General features: G+C 39.6%; 2 protein-coding genes across 7 annotated transcripts in view; one reads left to right on the top strand and one right to left on the bottom strand.

Moving 5' to 3' along the window:
- pex5la (peroxisomal biogenesis factor 5-like a) overlaps positions 1-6541 on the top strand; it is a 78901-nt gene extending 72360 nt beyond the window's left edge. For all 4 annotated transcript variants that reach the window (XM_047586127.1, XM_047586125.1, XM_047586126.1 and 1 more), the window contains 2 exons: positions 620-777; positions 2943-6541. In XM_047586127.1, the coding sequence (XP_047442083.1) occupies positions 620-777; positions 2943-3144 (360 nt within the window). In that variant the 3' untranslated portion in view covers positions 3145-6541. The remainder of the gene's footprint in view (positions 1-619; positions 778-2942) is intronic.
- Positions 6542-8786: 2245 nt separating this feature from the next.
- Positions 8787-23922, bottom strand: part of usp13 (ubiquitin specific peptidase 13) — a 28460-nt gene continuing 13324 nt past the window's right edge. For all 3 annotated transcript variants that reach the window (XM_047587054.1, XM_047587055.1, XM_047587056.1), the window contains exons 12-21: positions 23007-23160; positions 22466-22640; positions 22226-22314; positions 21583-21705; positions 18629-18649; positions 18077-18220; positions 15089-15258; positions 12899-13088; positions 11886-11970; positions 8787-11696 (exon numbers count right to left, since the gene is read on the bottom strand). In XM_047587054.1, the coding sequence (XP_047443010.1) occupies positions 11600-11696; positions 11886-11970; positions 12899-13088; positions 15089-15258; positions 18077-18220; positions 18629-18649; positions 21583-21705; positions 22226-22314; positions 22466-22640; positions 23007-23160 (1248 nt within the window). In that variant the 3' untranslated portion in view covers positions 8787-11599. The remainder of the gene's footprint in view (positions 11697-11885; positions 11971-12898; positions 13089-15088; positions 15259-18076; positions 18221-18628; positions 18650-21582; positions 21706-22225; positions 22315-22465; positions 22641-23006; positions 23161-23922) is intronic.

The raw sequence follows: 23922 nt of genomic DNA, 5'->3' as shown, positions 1-23922 counted from the left end.
GAATATTACTCACTGTTAAATCCAACCTCCCCCATTTGACTTGGTAATATCTGCTCCCCTGCTGGAAAAAATAGCTCTGAACACAAAGGGAGATAATTATATCCTGCTGCTGGGCTTAGCCAGAGATGAAGGACCCCTATACCATAGCAGAGCATGACCTCTGTATGTGCTTGTCTGGCTCCAGGTGGGAAACAACAGCTAGGACATCCTGTGTGATGTAACACAGCTCTCTTTACCCTTGTTGGGCTACTTTATAGGAGGGAGCTGCGTGCAGTGCTCCAACACACGCCCTTGTTATTTGGGTTTCAGAAAACTTAAAATTATAGCTTTCTGATCTAACACGGCCTTGTCATGCTTTCACTGTAGTACAGCATCAAAGACACTTGGCTCAGGACTGTCAAAGGTAGAAACCTTTTACGATTTATATAATTAAATAACGATGGCACAGATGAGTTTTAAATGAGATTAAATAAAAAGGATGCAACGTCAATTAAGATAATAATACATACAAGCCACATTATATTGGCTGACATCATCTGAATGCAAACATCATAGCAAACTTTACTCAAGACTTTCATCTTCCCCATCCAGCATCAGTCATTTCTCATCTTTCCTACAGGACTACTTACTATGGAATCGTCTGGGTGCCACGCTGGCTAACGGGGACCGGAGTGAAGAGGCGGTGGAAGCATACACTCGAGCCCTCGAGCTGCAGCCGGGGTTTATCAGGTCCCGCTACAACCTGGGCATCAGCTGCATTAACCTGGGGGCACACAGGTGAGTGACTGGGGCTCAATACGAAAGCAGGGTGAGTCTTCTACTGCGATTTGATGCAGTGGAGTGGAATTAATTACTGCAGCACCCCCAAGAAAAAGCTGAAGTGAGACTGTATTGATATTTGGAGACATGATGTTCTGAATTTCTCTATGAATTTTGTGTGAATTATTTATCTGATGTGGTGAGCACTTATAAATTCATCCAATTATAACCAAATGTAAATATTCATATTTCACAGTCAACATGATAAATGATACATCTGACAGAAGGCAACAAGTGATGGCAAGAAAAATTGAGTTGAGATATAGCCACAGGCAAAAAAGAGAGCAGTGAAATGCAAACTGGGAAAAGATACCAGAAAACATTAGGAAAATACTTAGCTTGGTGAAGAGAGGCAGTGATCCCCAGCTTCTCTGGGGGGCATGAAGTCATCCGCATGGAAGAGGTGAGACAGTAAAGATAGGAAAATACCTCCAGGGTTGAAGCGGTTGTTGGGAATAACAACTGAACTTTTTTTACAAAACAAACATGATTAAATTTCCTCAAACTTTCCTGAAGCACACAGCCTAGCTAGCTTAAAATCCCATGAACGGCTCAACAGCTGTAGCATGTAATAGCTAGTTTATCAAATTATTGGGGCTTTTTATGGCAGCATTCTTGACTTGTCGCAGTAAGGAAAGCACAGATGTGGTAACGATGACTCCAATCAGGTCGTCATTAATACACCTGTACTTTCTTTAAAAAGTCAACGTGCTGCCTGTGAAAGAAGTCTGTCCTGAACTGTAGTAGTGGCTGCTGTGCATTGAAACTAAATAAAACATTTAAATGGAAATATAGAAATAAATCCAATAGAGAACTTTAATTGTAGTATATTTATCTGTGCCCAGTTCATGTTACATTATTCACCTCAATTCAAACAAATCAGATATCTTCATTACTAGTACCTGATCATGCATATTGTCTGAAATTTCTGTATTTTTATTCCGACATAGTAAGTAAAAAAAATTAAAAAATTGGACCATCGAAAAAAGTTATTTTACTAAATTACAAATATGCATTTGAAGGCCATGCAACACAGTTGCCATCAGTCATTTTTGGTAGTTAGATCTCAGTTTAATTAGAGCTCTGCCTGTGTTAATGGGGTCAATGGACTAAGAATTACAAATTTAAATAATAAAACAAAAACAAAGCTAACACAAAGGCGACTGGATTCACTAGGTTTTCTTGAAGATATTTTACCACTCGTACAAATAACTTCAGTTCTAAATGACTTCTGGAGATTCCTGTTTTTTATTGGGAACGTCTGCATCTGTTGATGGTGCTCACCTGAAACTCATGTAATGCATGGTGAAACGTCTTCAAGACATGTCTGTGAAGGTTTTTAGTCATCCGGATCATGGTAATCCAGAAGGCTAATTTCCTTTACCTCTGAGTACTTACCTGTTGTTATAGAGGGGGACTGTGTGCCTAACCCATGAATGGTGCTTTAACGATGCCATCGTTAGTGGGAGCCTCCGGTCTCAAGATGTGAGTGTTGTTGAAACATCTTGGGGATAGAAGTCAAAACTGAATTTTAAATAGATGATAAATTAAATCTCAGTCCACCTCCTCTGTTTAGAGAAGGTTTCTCCAGTTGGACGTAGATGGCTTCCTTTACTCCTCTCTCAAACCATCTGTCTTCTCTGGATAAGACTTTGACGTTGACATCTTCAAAGGAGTGTCCTTTGTCCTTTAAGTGGAAGTGGACCACTGAGTCGCTGATGAGCTGGCTCTCTGGTGTTGGGCCATGCATTTATGGATGGGTTCTCCAATGTACAAGTCCGTGCATTCCTCACTGCACTGAACAGCATATGCTATATTACCATGTTTTTGCCTGGGTGTTTTGTCTTTGGGGTAGACCAGTTTCTGTCTAAGTGCACAAAAGTTCACAAACTAGTCCTGTGGAGCTGTCTTAAAGCTCCACAGGACTAGTTTGTGAACTTGAGTAAGCTCATTTTATGCTAACCAGCTGGCAACGTGTAAACAATAGTAAGTCACTTTAGCACTTTGTGCGATGGTTTGCGATTAACTCTTTGATCATAAATTCATACTTTGGTCAAGAGATATATTGAGACTCATGGTGCTGCTTCATTCTTTAACCAAATTAACTATTGTTTCTTCCCCAGAGAGGCTGCCAGTAACTTCCTGACTGCCTTAAGTCTTCAAAGGAAAAGCCGGAGTCGCCAGCAGTCCCACCAGGTGATGTCTGGAAACATCTGGGCTGCTCTGAGGATAGCTTTATCCATGATGGACCAGCCTGAACTCTTCCAGGCTGCAAATATTGGTGACCTGGATCTTCTCATGCGAGCCTTTAACTTAGACATATGAGAAATGGAATGCAACGATGATAGCATCTCCTCCTTTACTCATTCTCTACTTTATACCCAAAGTCCAAAGTGCACACGTCCGAACGGAACGACGTATGTTAGAGACCAGCGTGTGTTTTTTTATGCACGCCAAAATTAACTACAGTTGTTAAAGCAGATATATTTTTCGCCCAATACCTTGGAGCAGTTTTGGGGACAGGTTCTTCCAAGGGTTTGAAGTAACTGCTTTGTGATGGATTTGCACTGCAAATTGTGATTTCCCTCAAGAGCACAAGGACGGGCAAAGATTGTACGAGCAATGCCTTAGAGAACACATCAATTAAAAACTGACTCATCCAGTGGAACACAGCTGAGCCAGGAGAGACACGCAGAGAGACAGTTGGAAGACTCTCACAGAGGAAACCGTTTGCAAAAAAGATTTAAAAAAAAGAAAAAAATTAGGTTTTGAGAGGAAATGAAACGTTTGACTCTAAATTGTCTCTCCCTCCTGAGCAAATGATGGAGATTGCACCATTATAACCTGGAGCTCCAGATCCTGTTCCTCGCTTGTTTTCATCCTCTTACAATGGAGAATAATGATACTGCATGAATAAGAATTTTCATACATGCATTCTCGTTTAAAATTAACATACTTTTAGAAGATTTCCCTTTGCACTTCAGACCAACAGATAACTTCCTCAGTCCAAGTGGAATGTGTAAGCCAGGTTGTAAAGCCTTACTCCAATGCATGCGACTAACAATATTTATTTACACTATTTTTATGGCAACACAAAAACAATAAGCCATTTTCGGACTGTTTTCAATTTCTTTAAATAACTGCTGACTTCTGAACTTGAAAGCTTTCTGAGCCATTAATTTTAGTTTTGTTGGGTTTTCTTTCCTCTTTTTGGGTCTGAGCTTCTCTTTCCTTTATGCTGACCAGTTGGAAAAATACACATAAATGCTGGGCAACATGGATCTAGAGAAACCTTCACTAGTGTTTTCAGACTTTCTGATGTAAAAACAAAGTTGGTACAGGTCTAAAAATATCTCTTTATTTTCTTCTACTAACTTCTATAGCTTTAGAAGTTGTAATAACTAATGTACACGCCCTACTCTATTTTTGTTTTTGTCTGTATTCATTGCAGTGGAGCATAATAACATTTCAGGTAAAAGATGCGTAGTTGCAAGCCAAGATAGCAGCTCGCGGTATTTCTTAATGCAGTCATTTGTATCTTTGCTGCGCCTCCACAGGGAGTGAAGCTCACACATTTAATTAAATCAGTTTGCCTCAGCCATCAGGCTTGATTTAAATGTTTTTCGAAGCCAAGGCAGAATAGCGCACGCGTTTAAATCACGCTGTCTGTTTGTTTTACCACCTGCAAACTTTGATTTACATCACGATCATTTGAAACCATGATCATTATGCATCCACAGAAGATATGATCGTACGAAATGCAGCGACAAAGCTTTTTTGTTTCTCTTTTTTGTTTCTCTTAAACATGCTTTTAAGCTGACACCTACACTTGCTTCACTGTGCAAGTTGGTAAGTCACTCTGTGAAGTGAACATTATGTTCCTCACCGTGCTGCAGATCAAATGATAGATGCTCTGCTATACTGTACAGCTCAGTACACTTTGGTGTTTACCAGGCGTGTCTGAGTGTGATGTAGAAAGTGTTTTTTATTGTCTGCTCCTATGCAAAAGGTCATGTTTTATGTTGCCATTCAAAATTGTCAGTCACTGTCCCCGTCTGCCTCAGTGCACCACAGAGAAGTGTTGATTTTGTGCTTTGAAAGAATGCTATCAGCGGCAGCCAGAGACCAGTGCAAGAGCCATTCATCTTCCAAACTGCGCAGCTTGGATGTCGCAGTCGGTATCTGAAGAAGTGTTTCATCAGGAAACTGAGAGACAACGAAAACAAATGATCTCAGAGGAGAAATGTCGTCAGTGATTCGCAAAAAAACAAAACAAAAAAACTGATCACCTCACCTCGCGTGCACTTGTTCTGTCTTTTGAGACGAAATCTCAAGTGCACAACTACAAAATAATTGTTGTAAAATCAGTTACATTATTATCATGTGTCATGAACCTACGAGATTGTATTTCAGAAATAAAAGATCTTGCAGACAAATAACTAAAGCTTAAAAAAACTACAGGGAGTTGTCTGTTGGCACAAATACTTTCTGTGGCTAACTGTGATGTTTAATAGATCAAGGAGGCACCCAGTGAGACACAGCACATATGTGTGCGCCACTAACAATCTGCTCTGGAGGGGGCTGCCAGTGGACTGTACAATAGCAAAGGCAATGAGGCCAAAGCGGAGGAGGATGCATACATTTACTCTTTCTCTAAGAAACTGGATGAGGACAAAAGCACAAGTTAACAATGCGGCTTTTGACTGTAACAAAATGCTATCTGGTTATTCATGCTATCTGGTAAAATGTTTGATTCCCTAAGTCCCTAGCCATGCTTGTGGCACGGCTGCTTGGATAAAAACTGTTGGTCTGTCTGCCACTTTGCTCCAGACTGAGATGAATCATGTTCCCTGAAATTTAACGGTATGTTTGACCAATTTTTGTCCAAATTTCTAAAAAACTAATAACGTTTCCATCTACCACAGATACTTTGCACTGTCTATTATTAGCCACCCTAACACATTATATCCATTTATCTGTTGAGTATCAAAATGCTTGTATGTTGGCATTTAGCTGAAAGTAGACTCACAGCTGATGACTCTGACAAGTGTTTCTGTTGACATCCACGAAGTCATTCATGGTGTGTGTGCTAATGCTGCTAACTAGAAGCGCACTGGGCCATTGTGTTACCTACCTGTCAACAGTCTGTGCACATACAAGACACTTTTGTTTTTCTTTTCTATGTAAACCCAATCTACTTGTGGCAGCACCCTGACAGATTGTTCAGACACATGGGAGTTTCTCTTTAGGCCAGTATTCCTCCATTTTGAAACATTGACTTACTCCCTTTCTCGTGCATCCAGATGTCTTCTGTGTCAGCAGAACTGTACAAACATGTTGTCTGGTAACTTGTGATTTTCAAACGCAACTAGTTTTCTTATGGAGGTCATAGGGATTTTGCTTTTTTTGTTTTGCATTTTAAAATCCTGCAGATGCTTTTAAATGGATGAAGATATTTTTTTAAAGAAAGCTGGCATAAACTCTAAACTTCTATTGTAGAGAATAGAGATAGGATGCCTGTTTCCTTTTTGTAGAACCTACTACCCTACCTTCTCAGGTGAACTGACATAGCTTAACGCATGCCCCTGAGGAAGAGATTGAGGCTGATTGCATGTTAGATTGTCTACATTTATTTTTCTTAATGCTATTTTTATTTGTATGCATGAATTACATGAACGTGCTTTCCTTCCCTCTCGCTATTGTATAAAAATGAAATATATCATGAAGTTTCCTTGCAATATATCTACGAAGCACTTTTAAAATCTGCACCCTTGACAAAAAGAGATGTATATATTCAATATGTATTCTACAAAAGTTTCTTTTTTTTTCTTGCATAGAGTGAGCGAGGAGCAGATGTGCAAGGCTCAAGCAGAGAAATCAGTGTAACAACATAAGACACACGAGCTTGAATACTAGTACATTGCTACAAATAACCATAGTTACATCATATTCTGTAGAAGATTTTGTATTTACGACTTTGACAAATTCTAAACACACTAGGGTAACCCTTGCAATGACCCCGAGCTAGAAAGCTGCCTACTATTACACACTTCTTTAGTCTTAAAATTTCATTCTGTTTCACATCATACAGACACATTTTTATGCACACTTTCACCGACTACATGTAAACTATTCACAGTTATTTAAGGTCTTAATGTTCTGCATTAGTTCTGCATAAATAAAGAGGTGTAGTGATCAACAACTAGGTACAAAAAAATATACATTACATGCCACTTTTTGATTTTTTGATAGCTCTACTCATAATGCTTTACACATGGAGACTCATAAATGCCAAATTATTAGACATAAATTCTTATGAATAAATACAGCCAAAATACAGGATATAACCAAATCATTTAGTTCCTTCCAGTAAGAGATTGGCTGTTGCTTAGAGCACACAACAGCCAATCCTAGGCTGTGCCATGAGTGTCTTAATTAACAGGATCAAGATTAAAAGGAAAAAATCTCAATATTTACAATGTTTGAGATTTTTCTCATTTTGATTGGACTATTTTTCTTTTATCATTTTTGTCTGCATTTATTCACATGGTCATTCCTTTGTGCAATATGGGCCTCCATATATGTAAAGCATTTGTGCTTTGGGAATGTGGTAATTATTAGGGGTGTAACGATTCGTTTTAACTACGATTCGATTGATTCAAGAACGATTTTGGTTCATTTAGAACGATACGATCCGAAACTATTCAGTGACTTGAAATCGATTCGGTAACCTTTTAGCCAAAAATTAAACCAGTGTGACTGAAATAAATACTTACTCAGTATTCCTTTACATTCATTTAGGAGTGGTGGGCCGCCAACAGGTAACTATCTTGCTCAGCATCTACTCTTTGGGGATCTTAATCTACCGGTTACAGTCACTTTTTAAACTTCCTCAAGTGTCTCGATCCGCTGGACGGCGCTCGGTTTATCAATAAAGAACAAGGTTATTATGGCCCAGAAGTTTAGCACCACATGTCCCTTTCTGTGTATAATCTCCTCTTTTGGTCAGTTGACAGTATCACATGATGGTGGTGACCTACGATACACGTTAAATTATCCGACGTTTCATCGAGTTGTTTTGTTTTTGCTCAGGTCACAGTGTGTCACTGGTGGGATGAGGCGGAGAGGCAAGGAGACGTGAAGGCGAATGTTAGCATTAGCATATACATTAATTTTGCCATTGATTTTAGCCGGAAGCTAACGCATATTTGTATAACGGTGTTTTCGGTATATAAAAACCAATTAATGTTTTTTCTAGTTTTACAGTGTTTCTCAAGTAAATTCTCTATCGATCCTCTGACGTGCTTAATCCAATGCGTTATTTCCTAGTATCGATACAATCGATTGATTACCTTTTAAATTGATTAGATTAGATTAGATTAGTTTAGATTAGATCGATGTATGTGTCCGGACAGCCAATTTGCCGAGCACAGATCGATGTAGTAGGACGTAGGAAAATAAATCGATTCATCGATGTAGTGGATGAATCGTTACACCCCTAGTAATTATACTTCACATGCGTTCAGTCCTCGTGCGTTAAACATCAAGTTTTGAAACTCTGCGAAGCCTTTATTCAACTTTTAAGATGACCTCATTGGTCGGTGTTCATGAAGGTCATTATTAAATGTTGTTCTGTCCTTTTCCTTGTCCATTCTTTTAATTCATCATGTGTAAAGGCCGTTTCTCCTGGTTTATCTATCAATGCATCCCTTGTGTATGAATAAAATGATATTTTGATGGATGAAATTAGAAATAATATACTTTATATACAGCCATTCATTTACTGAAACACCTACTATAATGCATATTACTCTCCCTGTATAATCACAAGGAAAGCATTAGCACCTTTGGAACGTACCATATGAAAGTAATCTTTTAAAATAAACTGTTGTTATATATTCTACATTCTTGCGTCTTTATTTTTATTTTTTTTAATAAAAGAAAACTTTATTATTAAAGAAGCCAAGTCTCAACAAAGGTGTAGTTTATTAAATTATCCAAACATCTTAAGTAAACAGTGCCACTGGGTATATTGTACTGCCATGACTCTATTCATGTACACCTAAGCCATATTTGGATAAACGCAGACATTACAAAAGTCAACTTAAAATATTCCCTTCAGGGAAACTATGTAATGAAAACTACAGAATTGGCACAAACTTGTTTGCAAAAAGGAAGCAGAGTAAAAACAGGTAAAGAACCTTTTTGACATTTAGTTAAATGAAAAAAAAAAAAGAATAAACCTCACAAAAAGTACAATTGCACAATCCAAATGACTAAATGTCAACGTCTAGTGCACAAGCTGACAGTGAAGAAGCCTTTTTGTGATAAACTGAACCACGTTTTAACAAAGTAGAGAAGAAGAACGGAAGAGACCGAGCTGTAGGGAAAGCTGGCACAACAAGACCCAGAAATACAAAGAGGACGACGTGGATGAAGAGGATGAGAGGAACAAAAGGTGCTGAGAAATAACTAATTGCACAGAATATCTGAACACATTTACAACTAACTATTATTAGGCAAGACGAAAAGCTTATCAGCTATCCACCAACGATGATGAGCAGAAACACAACACTTGCATAGAGACTTTCAGTATTTCCCACTGCATAGACTATGAACTCTGCAGCAGTCTATCAAGTAACAGGTTGAGATTTGATAAAACCGACGATTTACTCACGGAGGTCCTGGCACAGTGTTGTTAAAAGAGGAGAACTGCAGAAAAAGTTATTTATGCTGTCACACGCTTAAATGCTTTTGAGCCTGTAAAGATATCAAGAAAAGACACTCCTATTGACTTCTATAGAGACTGTTGATGTTTATTAAGGATCATATTCTAGCCAATAACTTTCAGTGTTTTCTTCCCTGGAGTTCTGCATTTTTTCTTTCAACCCTCTTAACAAATAACATGGTATTAACAAAGGAGTGCCTTTTCTTTAAATGTAAGAATTAATAACTCAAAAATTGAAATGTTAAGGACTTTTCACACTGGTGAAAGATTGTTTTCAGCAGAACTCCTCTTTAAAATACGCACCTAAAAGTGTATCACTGAATGACCGACAGGTTCACCACAAGCTAAGGTCACCGAACAAGAATTAAAACGCAGTTTCAAGTCCAGTTTCATGTATTTCACAAATCCTATAAATCCAAAGAGGATATGAACTCAATCATTGAGATGTTGTTGACAGTCAAAGGCTGTAAATTCACAAGACCTGACAAATAGCCCATGCTATCTACTGTATGTTAAATTCTCTGAACATACTGAGTAAAATGCGTGTATATGTAGTAGTACAGAGCTGATTGGTAATCCAGCATGAGGTTACGAAGACTAAACAGCAAATGGCCAGTTCTTATGTTCACTGTTGATTCTGAGTATTAAAGCTGAACAAGAGGAGGTTTCGTTTGCAGTGAGCACCATAAAGTTATACATTCAGCTCTGCAGCATGTCTGGACAGAGGACAGAGAGAGATACAGGTCACTGTATGTTAACTATACAGTAGCTTTAAGAAAAGATTTGTGCATATTGCTCTGGACATGAGAAAAGTTTAGATGCATAAGTGAATCAATTGTAAAAAGTGGCAAGAAGTCACTGAAAACATTCATTTTAACTTTTGGGTCATAGTCTGAATCTGTCCAAGTGATAAAGCAACGGAACCGAACCAGGTGCAACTGAGATAAAGTTATGCTTAGTATGCAAATATTTTGCAACTTGGGCAAAAATAATGAATATTATAATAATAATGATAAAGGTTGAGGACTTCTATTTAATTTACATGAAGAGTGATGACAGTCATTATTAAAATAAAGAAATTAGGCATTGATTTAATGCAGTACTGTAATCTCCTCATAGAACAATGATAAACAGGTTCAACGGTATTGAACTTTAAACTGAATATATCACATTCGATTGCTTGTAGTTGGTGAATATGAAGTCCACTTCTATATCACCTGGTGCATAATATGAACTAGTGAAAAGTGCTTTCAGGGAAAGAGAAAACGTCTATCCTGATAACTCAGCCAGTGTATTAGGGCAAAAAGCAAAAAGTTTCTCATTTCAAGTGACAAACCTATACAAAGTAAAGCTGGGGCAGTAATGAACCATTAGTTAGCTATTAATACTGTATATTTAACACTTACTTATGGCCTACATGGTGCTTTCCTTTGTTCTGAAACTTTCACCAGTTTGTTAGTGATTTCTCTCAATAACCAACCGAAACGACTGAATTATTGTAGTTTTTCCAGTTTCTAGGGGACAAACAACTTTCTTACATAAAACGCAAAGCCACCAGCAGCACCTTAATTTCTCGTTTGTCGTTGCAGTTTCAGAGCATTATTTCAGGGCAGGCAGTGAAGCGCTACCATTTCAACATACATTTATAAAATGTACCTCTTTGAAAATACGGCACAGTAGCTGAAAGGCAGAGAGGAGGAACAGTGTGATCTGATATGTGACATTATTTTGTGTGCAAACACATTCCAGAAGTAGAAATTGCACCCATCCCTCTGTACCGACACTGTCAAGAAATATTTTCCTTTTTTTAAACATCAACACTGAAATATACATTTAAAGCATAACACAAATGCACAAAAAGCACATTGCTTTCCCTTTCTGACCAGTGTTCCTGGTTGCTCCTGAATGACATCACGATAAGGCAAGCAGCTGGTCTGAGAGGTTATTTCCATCGTTTCCACTGTGGCTGTTATTACAGTTGTCTGCCAGTCTTCTGGGTGGAAGACTAGGGTTATTTAAAGGTCGCAAGGGGGAGGGGGCCGTAACTTTAGTTTAACTGCTTGACAGTCGATGGTAAAAGTAGACGTAGCCCAAGTCTTTTGGAGGCCTTTCTGACAAACACACTTTGTGGTCATTGTAGATCACCCACCTGCAAGAAAAAAAAAAACAATGGAAATATTTTTATACACAGGCAATTTCACAAGATGAATGTTATGCAAGAAAAGACAACCATTACTAGTTGATTTCTTTCTGACAAGATGGAAGTCTGAATGCTGTCGGCTTTGTAACATAATAAAAAATGAATTAATGTAATTTGGTGACACTGTGTGCAACTCACCTTCCCTCCTTTTTAATGTGACAGACATAATGTCCAGACATTGTGGATGCTCCCATGTGGCTGATGAAGGCAAAGAGCTCATATCCTGAAAAGACAAAAAGTCCCAAACAAGATAAATGACAGGCGAATGCAGCACTAATGTGACACATTTTCAATAAAGGCAACACACAACTGCTAATCCCCAGATTTATAGTATCATATATGCACATGGAAGACAGCAAAAGACAGACTTTCTAAAAGAAGACATACTGTGAAGGCATTAGATGAGAGCAACATCTCAAATAATTCTTTCATTTCACAGATTAAGGCCCATATATAAAATCTAATTAAAATGAAAATAATCCAATTATTGTTATAAATGTTCATTTTCAGTTTAAATAATCCTCATATAAAGAAGGAGATGTGGAAAAGGCCCACTGTCTGCATTTCAACACTAAAATCTACACTTCCTCAATTAATAATAGTCCTTCCCTTTATAGATTTAATAGCCTGGGTATGTGAAAAATGCATCTGCACTGTACATATACACTGATCAGCCACAACATTAAAAAAAACACTTACAGGTGAAGTAAATAACATTAATCATCTTGTGACAATACAATCTTCTGCTGGGAAACGTTTGGATCTGGCATTCATGTGGATGTTACTTAGACATGTAGCACCAACCTAGACCAGACCAGACACCCCCACCCCATAGTAATGACACTCCTTGATGGCAGCAGCCATCCCCAGCAGGATGCAGCCTGACACAGGCACACACACAAAAATGGTTTAGGAACAACTAAAAAAATGAAAAACAGCACAAGGTGTTGACCTGGCCTCCAAATTCACTAGAACCAAACTGATCAAGTATCTGTGGGATGATCCACAGAGGCCCCTCCCCTCAAAGGCCCTCACTAACAACATTCTGTAGCCAGACACCAAAGGACACCCTCTGAAGACCAATAACAGGCAGGTTCTGATTACTTAATGTTGATGAGGATCCAAAACAGATAAAGTCAGTAGTCACTCACGTCCGGGTCCGTCTTTGACCCGGGGGCCTGGAGCGTCTCTGTCTGGAGAGAGTGTGGAGTCGCTGTGTGAGTTGGCATTGGAGAACGCGTTGTCGTTGGGCTCTGTGTCGGCCATGTCTGAAAGGGCATCACTCTCCTCCTGCTCTGGGTGGGTGAAGATCCAATCGAGTGCTCGTTCAAGATTATTGTTCTGAAAAACATCAAAGTCAGTATTGTAAACGTGTGGTTATTCTATGTGAAAATGTTACTCCTTTGGCCAGAAACTGGTCCAGAAAATGCTACAGCACAGATATTGCTGATAAATTATAGTATCAATAGTACAATATTAGAACATAGAGATAGTAGAGATAGAGTAGAGTAGTAGAGTAGAGATATGGCGTGCAGACCAAATGCATATGGTATAAATATATAATCAGGTCAGGGGGTGAATGTTTTCTGTCTCTTCTCGCACTGTTGTATCTTGTAAAAATAATCCTGTGCTGAACATGCTAAATGAGCAACGGTTTATTTGGGAGGTGGCATCAGAGCTAAATTCCCCCTGAGGATATTTATGTTTATTTTAAAATAGAGGTGTGATTCCTTGAGGATGTCTGTGTGAGAAGCACATGTGCGCGAGGTTTGGGTGGTGAGTTAAGTTGCTGATTTTTCTCACAGGTCACAGAGGTTGAAACGACTCGTACTAATTTTTAGGCTAATAATAAACCACTTCTGAGAGTCCTCTCTGTTTCACACCTCCACCACTCAGGGGGAATAGGTGTTAATTTTTTTTCCACCTCAACAACATCGTGGCTGGCGGGGGGCTCTTTTTTTGTAGCAGGTTTTAGGCTGTTTTAGCTGAGGGCGCAGTTTGAAATATGAAACATGGAATACGAGAACCATCGACCATTTCAAAGCAGAGTAGCTAATGACTGTGATGTATCTATGTTACCTTTAACTCATATAAATCAATCAATACTTTTGCACTGCAACCTGAACGGCATAATCTCTGGTGCCTGTTTGCTGGTGCCTAGCAGCATCTGTAAACATCGTGTAGAGCAGTCATCTTTAATCACTCTGACATGTGGGACCTTTTAAATGTGCAGTTTGGAAAGCAAACAAGTAGGCAGGCCAAGCCTCTTTATGACTGACAGATCCACTCTTTCACTTCTTCTCAGCTTTGTCTGAACTCTGTACTTCTTCCCTGTTGTACAGTTTTCAATAAGTTATGTGTTTTTTTCCATATTGACTCAACCAATGTCTAATTGTTTTTTCATATGATATTTGTATAGCTGAGAGGTCATTGTGTTTTTGCCCTGCATTCCTCAGAGACACTACACAAACTGTGTGGGTGGTTCTACATCCTCAGATTTTCTGTTGCTGAAGTCAGATTTTGTCTTTTTCCCCCAGTGTAACTATTAACTGCAGCACTATGTGAAACTAAGGAATAAGCACCACCCACAAACACATCTCTTCCTCAGTTCAGACATTGTGACCATTACTGCCCATTACTGCCCACGCTGGCTTCCTAGTTTCTCTAGTGTTCATGCAAAATAATCACTGCCACGAACACTGAAGCAGAGTCACAGGGAAAGATGTATTAGGCTGCAAGATTACCACTTCAGTCTGATTGATTAGCAACAGAAACAAATTGTTGTATCGCCTCAAATAATGCCGTGCTTTTATTTAGCTAAACTGCAGAAGGAATCTTTATCTGAAGCAGGCTTAGATTATATGGCGACATTTAATTCTGAATCTTTATAATTATATAATTATTATGATTCCTCATATTCTAGTATGTTTAAGTACAACTCCTCAATTTGTTCTGCTCCCATTTGCTCTATTAAATTTACTGTATAATACCAGCTGTTCCATGTGACCATTTCAAATTAAAAACATTTCAGTGCTTTTAATGTGAACATTTCTGGGTATAACATGTGAAACACTAGCTTTATGGGATTGAAAGGAATGACACAGCTAACACATACATCCACCGTGAATTCACTGAATTAAAGCAGTTGAAATGATAAGAGAAGAACCAAGAATTATCCATCCTAATTTTGTTTTTGGTTTGAATTCTATGTTAACTCGGTTTTTAGTTGAGTAAAATGTGTCATTACAAGGCAAGAGAAAGTGTCTGCGCCGCGAGTGGAAGAAAAAATTATTTATTCGTACGCAAAGTGCAAATCTGAACAGAGTGGGCAGAAGACTGACCGTGGCTTTGAGTGCTTGGATGCTGTGAGTGCGGGGGAAGCCCATTGAAGTGAGGATGGCGATACTCTCCTCAGGGGGCGAGCTGCCTAGTGGCATGGCTCCCATGGGGCTGTCACTGGTGGAGGGGCCGGGATCCATCATGGACGGGAGAGTGAGCGGCTCTGCAAAGTCTGTGGAGAGGGACACAATAATGAGACGCTGTAGCCTTTCCAGTTTTGACCCGATCACAGATTATTATACATCCATGTCCAGTACAATCTAGACGGGGACTTACTATTATTATTTTAATGGCTACAAGTCACACTTTTTTCAGGTGAGCCTTGGTGCATCTTGTAACATATTTTTTTTAATTCAAAAAATAAGAATGGATCACAGTTTAACCAACCGATCCTGTTAATATTGTAACACAGAATGCCAAGCAGGGTCATAAAATGAGCGTGGGAGGCAGCTCATATGTTTATTTTATACTGGAAACAGTATCTGATAGAAATGTACTCTGTGGCACGTCCATGCAGTCATAAACACATCCCTACAGGAGATATGCGTTTGTCTTCTTTTTGTGTTTTTTTGGTCTTGTGCTTTGTAAAAGCAGACTGAGGGTATGAAATAATGTAAATTCATAACTCATTATCTCTGACTATGGATGATCTTGCAAGAAGTTTTAAGAGAGAAAAACTCTCCCAAGGTGAAACATATAATAATGCAAAGTAAGGAAAATTATGGGAGGTTATATCAGTTCATATAGCTTCTTTGACATTTTATCTGTAGAAAAAGAATATATAAAGACTTTGGCTGCAGTCCTCTACACGTTGAACTGATTCAAATGAAAGTAAAGTGACCCTCAGTAGAGGAATAAGGACACTACACTCTAGCTCTAATAACTCTCTACTGTTTCCCATAAACAGAGCCTTCACTACAGTCCCTGCCATAAAGGAAAACTCGTACCACTTATCTCCCACTAGCGCGTCTACCTCAGTCTCCCTGTCTGACATCCTTCCAATTACCCGTTAGACAGTTGGCTTTCAGGCAGAAAATAAAAGACAAAGGAACGGAAGGTTTGCATGAAGTTTAAATGATGTGGAAGAGGACTGTTCAGTGATGTTGCATTTTGCAGACGCATTAGGCCCATTTAAAAACTAACAGGCAGGAGGGCTGCTTTAATTTCCCTCCACTGCAGCGGCCCTTTACAGCCAGCCAGGGAAATAAAAGTGACACACGTCTACGCCTCAGGGGAACAACCTCCACTGCTGAGGAGCTCTACGAGACACCAACTCAGCTCTGACAACGTTTCTGCTGATGATTTTACACGCACACATGCACAGATAAACACCTGTAGTACTCAGAGGGATGTGAAGTCACAAACACAACTCCGATTCCTGTCTGTGTAATTGAAGAACACAAGACGTGACTCGTCTCTCACTTTGAATTACCTTCGTGTTTAAAAAGGTCCCCAACAAATAACTGTGCCTCTTTGTGTAATGTATTCTGTCTGCCTCATTGAGCAGCAGATGGTATACTTGATTCACAAATGTTTTTGGTTCATGTGTGTAGATGAGTGCAACACAGGCTTCACATGGCTATGAAATTAGTCAGATTCTTGAGTCAGCGTACTAAAACTGACACAGAACTGTGCCCGTTTTCACTGCAGCTGTTCTGCTTATTTGTCACTAGTATTTTTGGTTTCTGTGGGTTGCAGTTACCTCTTCGCTCTACCTCTTCACACTGAGGCCCGCCAGAATCCCATGACAACAATATTTTCGATCACAGGAAAGGATAAGCTCCATGACTGCAGCAAGATATGGTTACAACCTCTTTCATATCAGCCGCTTGTAAGTTCAGAACTCTCTAGTCACACTGATCGAGGAAAGTTTTTCACTTGAAATAAATGATGAAAGCATTTAAATGTATAATGTATAGGCTAAAGTTACTTAATTAAATCTCTGGATGGAAACATTTAACTAGTTGACTTTCATTAAGAAGCACTTACAGTTAGGGTTTTGTCAATTTTTCTGGCACCAAACAAATTAAATTTGCAGGTTTGCAACAGCTGCATGTGACAGGCTGCGCACCTTCAGCTACTCAGCAAAGTAATTCTCTCACTCCTACTGCTGCCGAGTGCAGGCTTTTCAGCAGTTTAGATTTCTGCAATTTTCAAATTGATTGTTTTGGATCAATAAAGAATCTGTAAGGTTAACTGAGGAGGTTTGGAAAAAAATGATGTTTGTATGACTCACGTTTGGTGAAATTTGGCAAAGGCTTCAGTTGCCATTGTTGAAAGTGAAGCAGGAAGTGGAAACAAAAATTAACTCGACTGGACACAGCGCCGACTAGCATTCAGGTGGAGTTGCTACAGAGCGAGCCAGACTGATGAGGCACAAGTATAAATGGCTCACACCAGCACAGCCTGCGTACGTAAGTTACGGCGTCGAGGTCCCACAGTATCGTAAAAGTGTCTTATACTAATGCTTATTGTATGACTTTCTGCTGTAGCCAGAAATGGATGAACTGTAGAATCACATTTACTTACTTATACCACCAGTAACTAAATATGATACCAAATCCAAGGATTGAAATATACAAGACTGTCACATTAAATTAGAGAACCTAAGGAATAGACTGCAGACCTTATAAAAACATGCAAACGATAGATTCCCTGTCATCCTGCGTCCCTCCCTGTGTATTGTTGGGTAACGTTCAGTATTTTTTATACCAAACAAATGCTGTATTATACCAGCAAATCACTCTAAGGATCAGACTCACTTACTGGTACATGTTATATAATTCATGGTCCTGTTGAACTTTCTAGGGCAGTTTGTATTGAACAAAATTGAGCACAGAACTTTGGATTGTCACTGAACTCAAGGTCACATTTTCCTTCCAGTATGGAGCTATGACCCTACTGCAATTGTTCTGACTTGATTAGCGACATGCTCACTAATTAGACGATGATGAAATGTACCCATGCTGTGTGTATTGGGACTGTCTTACCAGGCTCCTCCATGTGGGCTATGATCCAGTTGAAGGCCATTTCGGGGCCCATGTTGCCAGTGTAGTACACAGCCTTCCTACAGGCCTCCAGTGGAAAGCCCATCTCTGCCAGCTGCATTACGGCCGCCTCATCTATTTCAGGAGCTGGGGACACGACAAACCAACATTAATAACCAAAACCTACAGTTGCTGATTCAACACTACCTGAAAACCTTCAGTTTGAAACAACAGGTTTGTGGAGCCTCCCCCTTTGGGACACATTAAACATAGGGGCCGGAGGCAAATCAGCCGCGGGGAGGCATCTTTATAGAGGCATGATTTATCAAGGAGAGAAATGAGTCTGGCTGGAACCAGCAGAGCCTCATGAAAAAGAAAAGTTCGGAAGTAGAGAGCACCTGCAACACCTGCTCAAGTACGTATACATGGGCCGAGGTTTGGCCTACTAGCATTCATCACTACTGCCTAGTACCCTAAAATACATTTTCCATGATTATAACTTATGGAAAATGTTATATGTTGAAGTGTGGCTAACAAGAGAAATTAAATACTCACAGTCTGAGCTCATGGAGTTATCTGAAAGAAAAAAAAAAGATATTTATGTAATCAGACAAATCTCATCATCATTGGCTGTGTATGTACTTTTTATACTTTGTCTTTTTTAGCATACATCCTGTAATAACTTTAACTCGATGAATGTGAGGTTTATTTGCTCAGTATTCCAGTCAATCATTTGGACTTCTTTTTGCAGCTGTATGACATGAAACAAATATTCCTGGTAGCTATTAAACCTTGCAGTACTGTGGTATACAATTTAAACATTTTCTTTTCTAGACCTCTATTTAAACATCCTAAGCAAGCCCCGAGATGGCCTCAAGTCAGGTTGTTAAAATACCCTCTTAGCCTTGTGACCACCTGCAGAGAGGCTGATCCACTCCTGCTGTTAGAAAGTGCCGCAATCACAACGTCAGTGAGTCCCTGCCGATATGAAATATGTCCACGCAACGCCCTCCACACCATGTTATTTTAGACACTGACATTTTGTCTCTGTCTGTCACCACTAATCTGACACACACTGTTCATTCTACATGGGCAGGACGGGCCTGGGAACAAGACAGCAGACTATTTATCAACAACATTGTACTTGGCTGTTGCTGCATTTAATATGAAGCCATTTTAAGGCATTAATAAAGTCATTGCACTTTATCTGGTTTCACTGTCTCGTCTCTTCCTCATTTGCCTACCCAATGATTAAACAGATTTGAATCTTAAATCGCATAATGTAATTAACCTTACCTAATTAACCTTAACTAGAAATAAGTTTCTACATGCTCCGTGGAGTTTACAATTGTTAGTGTTGTGTGCTAAAATGACAGAAAAATGGAAGCTTTCCATTTTCTAAATGGTCTGGAATAACTGAGCGAATAGATGATAAACAGACCAGCAAGAAATGATGTGGCTCAAGCAGCGTTCAGGAAAACACATTTGCTGTGTAATCAATGAGAAGCACTGAAGCCTTTTGGAGACAGATGGGTGACCAACGATTAATCATTACTAATGCTAGAGGGCGGGTTACGGGCCAGTGGTTAATTTGCAACCGACAAAATTCCTCAAACAAATGTGAAATAAATAAAAATGAATTGAAAGCAGAAGGTTCTTTTCTCTGACCTCTTTTCATTTCAGTTTAAACCACAAAGAGAGTGGTATAAACCTTTCTTCCATAAAAAAATTAGATCACAGGGGCGTCAACAGAGGACAAGTGCAGGATGGAGTGCCAAATTAGTCGACCACCTCAGACTTACTACATATGAAAATCCTTTACAGATATTCTCATACACTGATTTCACAGTAGCCCTCCAATATAGCTGTATATACAGTATCTCACTGTTGTAAATATGCAATACAGCCTGCACAAGATAGTTTCAGCCCGAAGGACTAGGTGAAGGGTTTTAAGAGAAGGCAATTCAATGTTTGGAGGTCTGAGATAACAGGTAGAGTACACACTGTTCACTCTTAAAATATTAAGGCATAGTCAGACAAGTAAAAACTTTTAACCTCAAGGCTTCCTGTACTAAGATGCAACCAGTTAAACTATTTTGTAAAGTTGTCAGAGTAAAACAGGTCGAGCTTGTGGTTGGTGAAGCGCAGTGAAAACAGCTTTCAGAGGTGCTTCCTCCACGGACCCCTTCCTGTGTTTGTGGTTGGAGCTTGAAGCAGTAGAGGACAGTCTGTGCTACGCTCACTCTGCTAAAATATTAAGGAGGACACTGATAACTTGATGTAACAGAGCTTACAACGGAAAGAGAAGTGCGAAAGGCAATCACAGAAGGAGACAAAATGAGACAAAAGTACTGCCAACAAGTCTAAAGTACACTGTTTAGAAGAAGAAATATCATCAAGCCTACCATCTGAAGTATCTGGAGCACGAAAACATATTCACCAGCTTCCAGTAGCTTATTCCCTGAGCCCAGCAAAATGTATTACGAGGGATCTCATGAAATCATTATATCCTATTAGGCTGAGCCACACTGCGAACACAACAACTTTCCGGTAATTGATTGAGCATGTCTTTCCAGTGGGATTCCATCCAATATGCCCTTAAGAGAAAACTTGGGGGCTTTGAGCAGAATATCATAAGAGACAATTTCACAGATCATTTGACTCACAAAAATACCCTACACCTGCTGGAAAGGATATTGGGTCACCGCTTTCAACTGTTCAAATCTCCTCAAACCAGCATGAATTTATTCTTTTATTGGGTAAAAACAGATTCCTATTGGCTCATTAACTGAGAGAACATAAATGGAGCGAACAAAATGCGCTTGGCTATCTGAGTAAATAACAAAACAAAAGAAAAGGCACTCAGGGAAAACAGTGTCCTTTAAAATTCATATCAGGACTGAGAATGTGCCGTACAAGCCTGCAGTAGTTAGGAGTGCCATTTTACATGTTTTCCCAAGACTTTACGCATGACAATACCCCTGTAGGCCACTGAAGGTGATTCATGGAAGCCCATGACCAAGGGTTGTTTTCTATGAACTAAAAAACAAACAACAAACAAACAAAAAAAAAAACATGATACATGAACTTGTTTCTCCTGTTCTTCTTTTCTCTCTATTCTCTCCGTTTCTACCCGGCTGGCCTTCAGCAGATGGGTCCCTCCATATGAGCTGGGTTCTGCTCAAGGTTTCTTCCTGTTAAAAGGGACCTTTTCCTTGCCACCATCCCCTTCAGACTTGCGTGAGACAATTTGTATTGTTATTGACACTAAATAAAATTAAATTGAACTGAACTAAATTGATACATCTGAAGCCAGACCAAATGTTTATCTGCCAATACACAACTAAATCTATGACTAAAAGGGATAAAATCCAATAAACTGTTCTTTCCTTAAAAAGTAACTCGAAGATCACCCCTTCTACACTGATACAGCTTCATGTTGTTTATGTGTATCTGTACATGTAAACAAAGGTGCCATTTCTACATTAAATTGACAATGCATGTCATACCTCTGGTGTCTTCAGGTAACACAATTGGAGGCATGAGGTCGGGCAGCTCCTCCTCACCCGCCTGCAGCCCTGTGGCTCGGAGCCGGCTCAGATCCAAGAAGTCTGGAACATCTATGGCCAAATCTGCACAACAATGAACAAGCACAAGGTCATCTGATGTATGTTGACCAACCACATATAACGCTAAGAATCGTAATTTACTTGCAATAAACTACAATAAATGTCAACAAATCACATTTTCACAGTTCTTGCCAAGCAAGTTGCTGAAATAAGATATGACTAAAAACTTAGGTAGAACAGCAGTTACACATTTGTGGTCTACTGGGAGCTTGGACGTACAGCCTCGCAGCAGCCTTCAGCATTTGAGTGTCCAATTAAAGTCGCCAACCTTTATAGCAGTCTTTATTGATCTCTACATAAAATCACAGATGGAGTATTTTATGACTCTGTGTCACACGTTGCAAGTAAAACCATTCTCCCATTATTTACAGGAAATTAATGTGTGGGTCTTGTGATTTGCAGTTTGATGATGCCCTCTACTGGTTATTTACAGCACTACATGTACTGTAAATAACTACACTGCTAGAGGTCAATAAAACACAATTTAAACACAAATAATCATTATAGCCTGGTGAAGCATTACCTAGTTTCTTTGGCACCCAATCAACCCCGAATGTGAATTTCTTAATCTGCAAAACCAGATACTCTGGGAAGGAGGCGAAACGAGAGGTTCTACAAAGAAAAGACAACAACAGCAATTATAAAGAAACATATACATATAAATAACACAATAGATTTTTTATAATGAATTTATCAGCACTGGTTTTATTTAATGATGTGACAGCATGAGATGCAGAGAAGTAATTTCTTCTTCTCTGCTTACTTGATTCCAGCTGATTTGGCCTGCAGAGCCGAGCTCCAGAAGTCAGGGACATTTTCCGGCTCAGTGAAGGCCTGCAGACAAGCAGTGAAAGGGATCCTCGCTCTCACGGGTTCAGGAGGAGTGCGCATGTTTTCCTCAGCTTCCCTACGCTTAGCCTCAAATGCCAGCAGCTCCTCTGGTAATACAAAACATAGACAAGGGCTTGACACCTCCAGCATGTCCAAAAGTGATGAGATCATTTCAGGTGCAATGGCAACAACAACACAGTAACAGATAAAGACTATCATCATTTGACATAGAACTTAACAGCGAGCGCTGAATGTGTAAAAAGGAACAAAGAAAATAAGTCCTGCCTCATTTGAACCTACACAGCTTCCAGTCTCCAAGTCACATGTCAGGACCTTCTGTGCCCTTTCAGAACACAACCTGCTGATATTCTCAGCAGCTGGTGCCACAGAAGCTCAGGGTCGAGCGACTGTGCCGAGCAGAGGTAGCTGTGGCCTCCTGCTGTAGGACCGTGCGTGTGTGCGGGCTCATTTACCTCGATTGGTGGCCGCCTCAATGGGAGCTGGCAGCTGGATGCAGTAGTCCACCCGCTGAGTGTAACGGACCCGACGACTCTGGCAGCACTGAACGCGCTCCTCCACCAGGAAGCGGAAGACGTCACTAGGATTCTCTGAGCCAGCGCTGTTCCTCTGCAGAAATGACATACACAGTTGTGAGAGAACAAACTTGAACATCAATAATACATCACAGTTCATATGGTCTTATTAAACAGAGGACGAGTGATTTGGGCTGACCAATGACACGATGGATAAGGCTGAAATGAAGCGACTTAGAACAGGCTACAAACTGTGAAAAGGCGGGAAAAAAAATACTCAATATGTATCATAAATAAGACAGCCACAGTTTGAAATACAGGTCTATCTATAATCGAGTCTTTACTGTGATTCATTACAGATACCTGGCATGACTTCAGCACCAACTGCAATTTGACCCAGCTCTCTTTAGACAGCCATCCAAAATGTCAATGCAACGTTTTAGTGATGCCTCAATTAAGTACGCCTTCCACCACTGACAGAGTTGCATCTTTTCAGAACAGTGGCATCACCAAACAGTGGCATCTCTCACACTGTATGTAGACCTCAGCAGTCAGAGTTTACACTGTAGGGATGGGACTCATGGCTCTTTGAAGTGAGTCGGATCTTGTGGATCCGTTTCTTTGAAAGATTTTTTGATATTTATTCATTTCAGATTTGGAATCATGCAAACTTAGACATCCCACCAATACATACTCTCTTAGCTGGACGTCTGAGTCTATCTGTATCTAAAATAGATATTCTAGAGAGGTCGATGCTTTATTGATGGTGTGGGAATCTAGTAAACACCTTTGCGCTGACTGGGAATCAAAGAGTTCACTGATATGCTCACTATTACACTAGTTCCATCATTAACAC

Source organism: Mugil cephalus, chromosome 6 (genome assembly GCF_022458985.1).
Source record: "Mugil cephalus isolate CIBA_MC_2020 chromosome 6, CIBA_Mcephalus_1.1, whole genome shotgun sequence".
Taxonomy (NCBI): Eukaryota; Metazoa; Chordata; class Actinopteri; order Mugiliformes; family Mugilidae; genus Mugil; species Mugil cephalus.
This window is presented reverse-complemented; position numbering and strand designations above follow the sequence as displayed.